Genomic DNA, 11395 nt, shown 5'->3' with positions numbered 1-11395 from the left:
GAAACATGGACCGTGACTGCTGAGGACATGTGTAAGCTAACAAGGAATGAAGCCAGTATGCTTTGATGGATGTGTAATGTCAGTGTGCATACTCGACAGAGTGTAAGTACCTTGAGAGAAAAGTTGGACCTAAGAAGCATCAGTTGTGGTGTGCAAGAGAGACGATTGCACTGGTATGGTCATTTGGCGAGAATGGAGGGTACGCATAAGTGGGCTGGCTACACCCCTGGTAAAGGCCATGGGTTATGGTCTCACTTGTCTTGCCGGGTCTTCTCACACACAGCATATTTCCAAAGGTCTCGGTCATTCTTTGTTCTTTTACAATACATTACTGCTATTATTGTAATAAGACAGCAGGGAAATGAAACACAACACAGTACTGTAGCTGGTGTAACAATAAAAGTTACTTACATGCAATAATGTCTTTATATCTATTTTTCTCTTTATTTTCTTCTCGTTGAGCTGTAGTACACATTGCTAATAGACCTTCCGGAAGTTGCTAGATGGATAAATAAATATATTAAAACATTAAAAATATATCAGTCATCAACATCATCATCGAAGAAAGGGAAAAAATCAAGCAAATCTTATGTATTTAAGATGGAAACATCTGCGTGATATTTCTAAGATGAAATTATTAGAATGGTATATGTCTCAGAAGAAAATAACCGTATGGGAAATCATGGTAAATCTAAGGTGGAATTATCAGTATGCTATATATCAAAGTATCCTGAGTAAAACATCAAACTGTAACCAGTGGTGAGGTTCCCGTTTAGGAGTTCAGGAGTTTTGGGGAGTACAGAGTTGCCATTTAGTCACCATTGTTCCCTGTTCAACTATGGCCAGGTGTGGTAGTACCTGTCAAGAGCTACCATTATGGGTCAAACAAGAGTCAGAAGACTCCAACGTAGATAAGCCACAAGCTATTCCTGCAGGCTGCTGCACCTGTGTCATATGTGTCACACAGGCCCAGCAATGTATGGGTATGACTTGATGTGATGTGGACCAGTCATCCTGTCTAAGTGTTAAACAGGCCCTGTACCCCAAGGATAAGCTCAAAAGATTAACAGAGTAAAATGTAAATAAATCAAGAAGGCAACAAGAAACCACTACTGTATCTTTCCCCAAAAATCTGAGTTTTCTGACTTTGGCATGAAAGTCCATAAGCACTAATACCTGTAAGCATGGCACACAAATGGGGAGAGAGGGCGAGATATCTAGGATGGAAATATGGATTATCTTAGACAGAATTATCAACATGGTGAGATAAAATTTTAATATTCATTTACAAATACCATGACAATATCTCCTAGTCACAGTTAGGTGAACTGTTAAAGCTCTAAATATTGTACTGGAACTAAGTACATATATGCCACAAGATCTCCCAAAACTAGACATCAATATGTAAGCATTACCCAAACCTACCATCAAACGTACCGTGGAAGGTATAACAAATATAGAAATACAGAAGGATATTTTTTCTGAAGTTAATCAGTAAAAGACTAGATGGTAGTGTTAAACTGGACAGTGTGTCAAGCCTAACAGCTAAGGTAAAGTGAATTTAAAATGTTTTTACTTAGCAAAATAAGTTGTATTTTTGTATTTATTTTTACCTTGAATTCTTTCTTGAAACCAGAATTATTGTTGGCTTTGTTCGTCTGTATATAATTATAAAGATCTTCTATTTTAACTGGACTATTCATCTTCTTTGTATTTACATTCATGTATAATGGTTCATCTGTTTCTCCATTTTCAGATGGTTCAGGGGAAGAATGTGTTGTTGGTAATATATGTCGACCATTTTCTGCAGATATAAAAAGAGGAATAACAAAAATTATAATAAAATATTTTTGGCATAGAATAATTTTTTTTTTTTCCAATCAAAATATTTCAGATAGATATAAATATTATACAACAATATAATTCAGTTTGTGTGAAAAAAATGAGTCCTATAAACCATTGAGTAATAAAGGACAACATGTAAAGACAGAGTATTGAGAGGTGGGCTCAGAAAAGGTATCTTTATGTAATACATTGCTCTTTATTAAATTACACTCATAACACTATTTAAACTCAACCTCACAGCACTTGTCATTTATACAGTGCTACCACTACATCTCATGCAAGACTGAGAACATAGCTGTCACTGACACAGCTCAGCTAGTTTCTCAACAGATTACATGAGCAGATACACGTCATCATTAACAGCAACAGTAGCACTTCATAGTTGAAAAGTATCTCAATCATTTTGTAAGGATGATTCCAGAATACTCTGATGAGTGTTGCAATTAAGAGGGACAGGCTCTGTCAAGCTTGTTTATTGTATATGTCATACACAGCATAAAAACGAAGTCGGGGGGGGGGGAGTATTACTCAATGAGTTACAAGATTCACTTTGTTTCTCAAACTAGTTAAGGAAATTACTTTTCTGCTATAATTATATTCATTAATTACAATTATATTCATTAATTAAAATATTCACACTCCATCTGTAACAATGTGTCAACTTTTCATTTATGTCTCAAGTAAGATGAAAGTAACCCTAACAAATGTTAAATATATTTTTAATCCATATGGCATATAATTTACTTTATGTCAATAAACATTCACTTTGAACCATTGCCAGATTCTTGCTTTTATTGTTTTGTTGTTTTTAAATCAACATTTAATTCATTAATATCTATTTAATGAACTGAGACTTTCAATTGATTACATTTAATGAAATAATTTTAGAGAAACAGGGATATTACCAGTTTTCATTATGGAATTTAAACTATTAGCAAAACATGAATTCTGAAAAGAAAATATCATAGCAGACACAGATTCCTCTAAAAGTCAACTCAAAATAATTCCAAATCACAAATGATGTTAAAAAATACTATATTTCATCAGAAAACAAACTTTAATGGCCATTCAGTTAATTAATTTTCTTTCTTTTCTATACATATTTTTTTAAAGAATTAAAGAACTTAAACAGTTAGAGGATTTCTATTTCCTTTTAAACAATAGCTGTAAGATTACAGTGCTATAGTTATTGACCACATGGTTTAGACCTTACAACTACTATCACCACGACTAATACTATTTACAGCTATTGTGTTAAATGTCCCGATGAAAGAGACATAATTTTGCTCTCTTAGTTAGCCATGGTCAATAAATTAGGTTCTCACAGTTACCCTACTTTACAGTTCGTTAGGTAGTTAGCAGTAATAATTGTTGGCCGACTGAAGTAAATAAGATACGCTTTGTTAACAAAATATTTTGCTTCCTCCAAAACATGAACAATTCATGAAAAGTAGTCAAGTGTAGCCAGTAATACATGAAAGTTAAAATGAAGAAAGAATAATACATAAAAATATGTAAGACATTACTACTGTATGTAAATACTAAATTCAAGACCAATGACAAAATTAATCATTATCCTGATGCAGGGTCCCAGTTTTATTATCAATACTAACAACATTTTGATTGCTTTAAATCTGATTATGTCTTCCACAACAAACTGCATTGTTGCATACATAGGATTGGGTGTATTAAATAGTAAACTAACCAAAAGCATCCAGGTGGTAGTTAAAGCTGTAACTATTAACTCAATGATATGACATGTCTATCCTATCTCCATTCTATCAACACTACATCAATTAAACTGATCAGCTGTGCAACTTGATGTACGGTCGAGCCAACAAGATAGACTCTACAGCTTTCATTCCACCTACTAGAAAGATTAACAAAATTTTGCTACTCTTTTATAACAGAAGAAAACATTGGATAACGTAGTCCCAAATACAGTGTTTGATAAAAAAGCCAGTACAGGATGGTCACAGTTGGAACACCTAATTTCAGCTAAACAACAACTTCATGCACTAACCTCATTCTACAGACTGAGTGCAAAGCACATTTTCCAATACTTCCATCTTCTTTGATTTGCAACTCCCTTTCAGCCTATATTTTAGGACTTCTGTGGGCTTCTGCCACATTGCTCAACCAATGAGATCATCAGCAGCAATGTCTATTTTTCCATGCCTGCATGGCTCAAATGAAACTTGTTGAAACAAATGTTTTCTACAGCCAAACGCTCTTCCTGCCACCAACCTCAAGTATTTCCAAAAGCAAGGTAATAATCTTTCAAACTAGTCTATGCCCAGACAAGATTTTGTAGAAGATTGTAAACAAATGAAATCATTTGCATGTATGATGACTTTGTTTTCAATCAGTGTGCAAATGTCAAGATGAGAGGGAGATACAAACATGTGCACGCATGCATGCACTCATGCACACACACAAGTTTTTTTTATCAAAATCAAAACTGAGTATTTGTCTCATGACTCCAGTTTCATGTCATCTGATCTTCAGATAAGATCACAGTTGGGAGACAAACTCACAGTTTCAATAAAAAAAAGACATACCTCCAATAACATGTATTGAGCACTCCTTTCATATGTCTAACATAAGCTCACATACATATATACAAGCAAATTAGGCACGGTGATATACAAAAAATATTAAATACATTTATTCCGCTACCTGCTCAAGTTCAAATTTCTTGAGCAGTACGGAAAGTATTCTATACAGAGAATACCTGCCTTTAATCTGTGTGTGTGTGTGTGTGTGTGTATATATATATATATATATATATATGACAGGTTTCTTACGGCTTCCATCTATCAATTTCTCTCACAAAGCATTGGTCAGCTCAGGCTATCACAAAAGTCACCAACAAGATGGATACATTGGATAATGTAGTCCTAGATATTCTGTCAGGTAAATAATGTCTGAAATATCTTTGCTCACAGGTTTGCTGTATGAAAAACTGACCTGGGGCAAATCAACAACTTTATCCAATGTTGTATCAAGCTCTATTCCCACCAGATCAAATTCTTCCAGAAGCTGTTTGATATATATATATACTACCTAGATAATTTTCAGCAGTCTGAGAGTCATGAAGATGACTAAAAGAGGAAAGAGACAAAATCTGGCCACAGCATTGCTAGCTTATATCAAAATAAAAAATTACAAAATAAGGGAACTCATCTAAAGAAGCCAATGGGATGGTAAGAGTACTTACAAAGTTGGGGAATGTCAAGAGAAATAAACAAACAAAAGAAAATGAACATGTCAACAAATACAGGCTTAAAGAAACTACAATCATCCATGAAAAGTAATTGATTAATTAGACTACTAATCTGAACTGGAATTGTGGAATTTTGAATAGTATGATAGTTCAAAGTGTAAGTTCTGTCTCATTCATTACTGGCAAAATGTAGCTGAATAACAATTTACATTCAACTACAGCATAAATATATATATATGATGACCATCCTGTATTTTCTCTCTGTGCACAGAACCCAGGACCTGATTTTCCAATGTCTTTTAAAATGTTTAGTTGTGGTTGAGACAGACAGAACTGTCTACAACTGTTATTTCTTGCTGATTAAGTGACCATACAGAGGCACCCAAACTAGTTAGGTGTGTTTGTGAAAACTGAGATAAAATACATTACAATCTACAGTATACGTTCAGGAAAGAACTCTCTTAAGGGACATAACTCAGGTCAAATTTAAAATTGTACCAAGATATGCTTTGATGAAATTAGTACTAATCTTAGCACTGGGGTCAACATAATTGAAAGCAGAACCCCTTCATAGCTGCAATTCAACAACTGGTAGTTTTTGCTTGGATAGAGAAGGGTAGTGTCCATGATTGTTTCAGGGCCTCTGAAACTGGAAGGAGGAAAAGAGAGAGGAAGGTCTCCTCAAACTGGAGACCAGGTCTGAATGTTTACAACAAAGTGTTTTCATCAGGCAATAAAAGTGTAACAGCATTAATCTAGATAATACACAAGAGTGTGATTAGGTATCTTCTCAATTAACTCAGCTTAACACAGTAGACATACCTGCTAAGAACAAGGCAAGAGCTGCAAAACAGCTCTAGCAAATCAAACATATAAAATATTTGATTGATATTGCTTGGCTATCCTGTACATTTGCAATTAAATTGTACAGTAAAAAAGATGACATTGCATTTTCAACATTCTGTTTATAGTTGAAGAACTTGAAACCCTGTACAAATATTTTGCTGTATCTCTGGACCGGACAAAGAGTTTTACATAACCTCAGTTTATTTAGCTTTGGTGAATGTGAAGTTTACCTGCAATAGACTAGACATCTATCTAAAGAAGCGATTTGTTCTAGATCTGCTTTGCATAACAAAAAGCTAATTAAATAACAGTCCTATGGAACTAAAGTGGGTTTCACAAAACATTTATAATTAAAAGACAAGAACAAAATCGAACCTCAAATCAACATATCCAGAATATCAAATCTATTCCAAAATTATAGTTTCAAAGAAATTACATTCTATAAACTGCTAACAAGATATGTTCGCTGTTTGATTCATTAAATTCGACAATACATGTCAATATTTAATTAGATATTTAAACACTATAGACAAGAGGCAAAAACCACAAGAAAAAAAAGGTGAGATCGTTACCACTGAAATATAAAGTAATATTAAATATTTCATAATAAACATGTTAATACGTAGGGAAAAAAAAAAGGAAAAGAAAGAGTACAAAACGAGCTGTAGTAGATTCCAGACTAGAAATTCTACAGAAGGTTAACATAGATGAGATGGTAGCAGTGTGAGAAATGGTAAACATTCCAATAAATAATTGAGAAATGTCCATGCAAAAAAGTGTGAGGTCTAGAGCTAATAGCATCATGCTGCAAAGAATGCAATGCTGATGAAAAACAGAAATATATCGCTAACAACAGCAAAACAGGAATTGAAAATTAAATAAATATATATAAAGCAAAAATTTGATTCATATGCTAAATGTAAAAGGTAATTAAAGTCTAAGCTTGAACTAAAATGAACAAGATTTGTATAAGATTTTAAATTTAGTTTATACCAACAAATTAACAATAAGATAAATTATTTTCTATCTAGATTTTTCTATTTTGTAAAAAATAGTAACATTTTTTTTTTTTTTATCTAACTAGTTTCATTTAATTTTGGGTTGACATTGCAGTTATACACAAGCAAATTTGTACGGCTGATTTGAACTCAGGGCATAGCCAGAAGAAATGCCACTAAGCATTTTAGCCAACTCACTGCCCTCTTTGAAATGACAATAACAAGAATATCTTTATATAGCCATGATACTAGATGTATCAATAGACTGATATAATAATGGAAGCAGTGATAGATCCTAATATAACAATATCAACAACACTGACACTAATAAAATACAGGTCACAACGTCAATTATGTCCTGATTAACCAATAAAACTATAAGCATCACCTGTAATATATAAATTATAAGCCTAATTTCATAAAGTATGGTTATTTTTGTTGTTTATCTCAGTTCAATCCGGCTCCATTAACGGTGCTTGAAAAGTGATCAACCCATCATATTATTCCTCCAGACACTGTAATTAGGGCTACATTGTCCAAAATGTAAAATTCAATTATTTTCTCCTCACAGCCTTTCACCTAATAAATGACTAGGCTGAGATTAGTGAAGTAGACATATTTCCTTTTTTGTTTTTGACATTTAAATCTTATTCATTTTATATTTCATATGCATAGAGATTTCATTAGAGTCTAAATTAATTAACTTTCAGCAGAACAATAAAAAGTTATCTCTAAGCAATCCTACTCTACAAGACAGCTTAAAAGAAAACAGAAAACTTTCTCAAAATCAAATAACAATGTCAATATTATGTTTATTATATAGATGAAGACCATATTTAACCAATGCTAGAAATAGTTTGTTAATAATCAATGTCCATTTTCTAATGATGATGATGATAATGGCAGAGTTACTGGTGGAGAACAAAAATATTTGAAAGTAAGTTTGTTACAGAAATTTTGTGTTCTCTTTAAAAAAGAAAACTTTCATGAGAAAGATAGTACTGAGAGATCAAACTTGATCAAAATAGGGATTTAGTAAATTTAGTAAATTATGTGAGATATTACTGGTACAGTGGTGATGGGTTACTGACTGGTACATTTCAGCTCCTAATTCCAATAAGAAAGATATGAGAAATACTATCTATATAATAACATTGATATACCAATATAACTACGATTACACCATCAGTGACTGCCTGATAAAACAAAGGCACTAGTAAAAATTATCACAGCAAAATTACTATTTCAATATAACAATAACAACAAGATGATGGTAAGAAACAGTAATACTGAATCCCTGATATGACAACAATACAAGAAATAGTGTTAGCCTGATATGACAAAACAGTTCTCCAGTTATACATCTGTTAGCAGTTAACTGCTAGACTTGTCACAGTTACAATACTGTAACATGACATGAACAAGACACAAGTGTATGACAGAACTATTAATGAAAATATGCATATGAACTCAGTATGATGCACATATTTAATCCATGGCACCAAAACACAAGGAGATCATTTATAGAAATAACAATAAGCCACAAGTGTGACTGTGTCACTGAAAAGTTTGCTTCCCAACCATGTGGTTTCAAGTTCAGTCCCACTGCATGGCACCTTGGGCAAATGTCTTCTACTAAAGCCTTGAGTTGATCAAAGCCATGTGAGTGGATTTGATAGACAAAAACTGAAAGGAGGCTATCTTATATGTGCATATGTATGTATATCTGTGTGTGTATGTGCGTGCACACACACACACACACACACACACACACACACACTTGTGTCTCCTTATCTTGACATTATATAGTAGTTGTAAATGTGTGTCACTGTCATAAAAGCAGTGTTGTCCATTTCCAATATTCTGCAAAAACATGTCTGGTCATGGGGAAATATTTCCTTGCTTTGAAATAGGTGAGGGTTAGCAACAGAAAGAACATCCAGCCATAAAAACTTTGCCTCAACAAATTCTGTCCGACCCATGGAAAAGTGGACATAAAAATAATGATGACAGATGATAGAAACAATGAAGATAAAACCTTTCAAAATATAACTACCAATGCATGTAAAACACAGACAAGAACAGTCCTCATAATTAGAATTGTTAGGAAAAGAAGAGCATGGCACAAAGAAGACAATGAAAGACTGCCAAGTAAACCTTCCTTCTGTGAAGTTCAGCAAATAGCACTCTAATGAAGTTACTCTTCATCTGTGATACATGAATTTACTTTATGTTAAAGTGGCTGAATGGTTTTTTACCAGATTAGAGTATGTATAGATCGAAAACAGAAATATAATCATCATTTCTGACTTGGGTACAAGGCAATAAATTTTAGAGAAGTGATATAGTCAGACTGACTCCACAATTTCACTGTAATATTATTTTATTGATCTCCAGGAGAATGAAAGACAAATTCAGTGTTTACAAGATTTAAACTCAAAATTTAAGGAGATAACCTAAATGCTGTAAGGTCAGATATCCTATTGATTCTGCCAATCTATACTAATAGTCTCTTCTCAAGTCAAAGTAAATCCTTTCCTATGGGGTAAGAAAATGGGGCATGGTGTTACTAAAGAAATGATCACTTATCTGACAATAATAATTGTTTCAAATTTTGGCACAAGGTCAGTTACTTTAGGAAGCGGGTTAAGTCGATTGCATTAACTCCAGTACTCAACTAATACTTATTTTATTGACCCCAAAAAGAAGAAAAGCATAGTTAACCCCAATGAAATTTGAACTCAGAACATAAAGAGCCAAAAGAAATGTTGCTAAGTATTTTACACAATGTGCTAGCAAATTCTACCAGCTTGCCACCTTACAATAACAATAATATAATCTTTTCTATAGGCACTTGGCCTGAAACTATGGTGGAAGGGGGAAGTTGATTACATCAACCCCAGTGTCCAACTGGTACTTATATTATTAATACCAAAAGTGTGAAAGGCAAACTTGACCTCAGCAGCATTTGAACTTTGAATGTAAAGCCAGATGAAATGCTGCTAAGCATTTTGTTCAGAGCAGTAACAGTTTGGCTGGCTCTTCACAATAATAATATAATAATCCTTTCTACTAAAGGCACAAGACCTGAAATTTTGGGGGAGGGAACAAGTCAATTACATTAACCCCAGTGTTTCACTGGTACTTAATTTATTGGCCCTGACAGGATGGAAGGCAAAATCGACCTCGGTGGAATTTGAACTCAGAGTGTAAGGACAGATGAAATTCCTCTAAGCATTTTGCCAGCTCACCGCCTTCTAATAATATTAATAATAACTGCTTCTAACGAAGGTACATGACCTGAAATTTAGGGATAGGTGTTAATTAATTGCCTTGAACCAAGTGCTTCGGTGGTACTTTATATTATCAACTCTGAAAGGAATGTTGACTTCAACTGGATTTGAAAACTTGAAACATAAAGAGAAGGAAAGAAATTCAGTAAGGTCTGTTATCTGTTGCTCTAGCAATTCTACCTAATCACCCACTAATGATGATAATAATAGCAAGAACAACAAAAATGAAAAATGCAACTAAAACACAGTTTGATATGTTGAAAATAAAAATGAGACTTTGAAAACTGCACTTGCTTCAAAATTAAAAACAAAAAAAAAAAGACAAATTTGACATTGGCCAAAAAAAAAATTTATTTTTTGGAAAAAAAACCAAAACACGAACAAATTCATACAACTGCAAATCTTAACTGTCCAATAGAAGGGGAGCATTCAAAAGAAGCTTGCAGAAGCAGCAACAGCTGGGACAGCCAGATTATTGAAAATGAATGCAAAGTAGAAATAGCTTCTGTGTTAAAGGAGTAAAGAGAGAAAATTGATTTTAAATGCCAGACGTACATGCCAACCCAATTTATACAAAGAGTTTAAATATCATTTTTTTTTTCAGTATTTATATCTTTATTTCATTGTTTTTTTCATGTTTCATTTTTAGCTTTTGTTTTTTCTTTTCACTTTTGCTTTTAAAACTTCATTGTCGGGAAAAATATAAAAAAAAAAAATTTTATGAGATAAAACATTTATTTATTGAACACATTAATTGGATTCTTGAAAAAGTTTTTTTTAGTACATATTTTTGTGTGTACATGCATTAGTTTGTGGATGTGTATACACACAACACACAAAAATGCATACACTTACACACAAGCTTAAAATTTACCTTTCCAAAGCTTTCTTTTATACATGAGATTCTTAAAAAGTAAACTTGAAAATAAAGATAAATATCTATACCTATATATGTGCATGTGTGTGAATGTATGTATGTATATATGTATGTATGTATGTGTATATATGTATGTATATGAATACATATGTGTAAATACATATATGTGTGTGTGTATATATATATATATGCACACATACATGTAAATACATACACATATATATGTATGTATATACATGTATATATATATGTGTGTATGTGTATGTATATATATATATATATATATATATATATATATATATATATATAT

General features: G+C 32.8%; 1 protein-coding gene across 2 annotated transcripts in view; it reads right to left on the bottom strand.

Moving 5' to 3' along the window:
• Nucleotides 1-11395, bottom strand: part of LOC106883169 (receptor-type tyrosine-protein phosphatase T) — a 201176-nt gene that overhangs the window by 35828 nt on the left and 153953 nt on the right. For both annotated transcript variants that reach the window (XM_052970235.1, XM_052970236.1), the window contains exons 13-14: nt 1614-1804; nt 412-499 (exon numbers count right to left, since the gene is read on the bottom strand). In XM_052970235.1, coding sequence (XP_052826195.1) covers nt 412-499; nt 1614-1804 — 279 coding nt within the window. The remainder of the gene's footprint in view (nt 1-411; nt 500-1613; nt 1805-11395) is intronic.

The sequence above is a fragment of the Octopus bimaculoides genome, chromosome 8 (assembly GCF_001194135.2).
Source record: "Octopus bimaculoides isolate UCB-OBI-ISO-001 chromosome 8, ASM119413v2, whole genome shotgun sequence".
NCBI classification, from domain to species: domain Eukaryota; kingdom Metazoa; phylum Mollusca; class Cephalopoda; order Octopoda; family Octopodidae; genus Octopus; species Octopus bimaculoides.
This window is presented reverse-complemented; position numbering and strand designations above follow the sequence as displayed.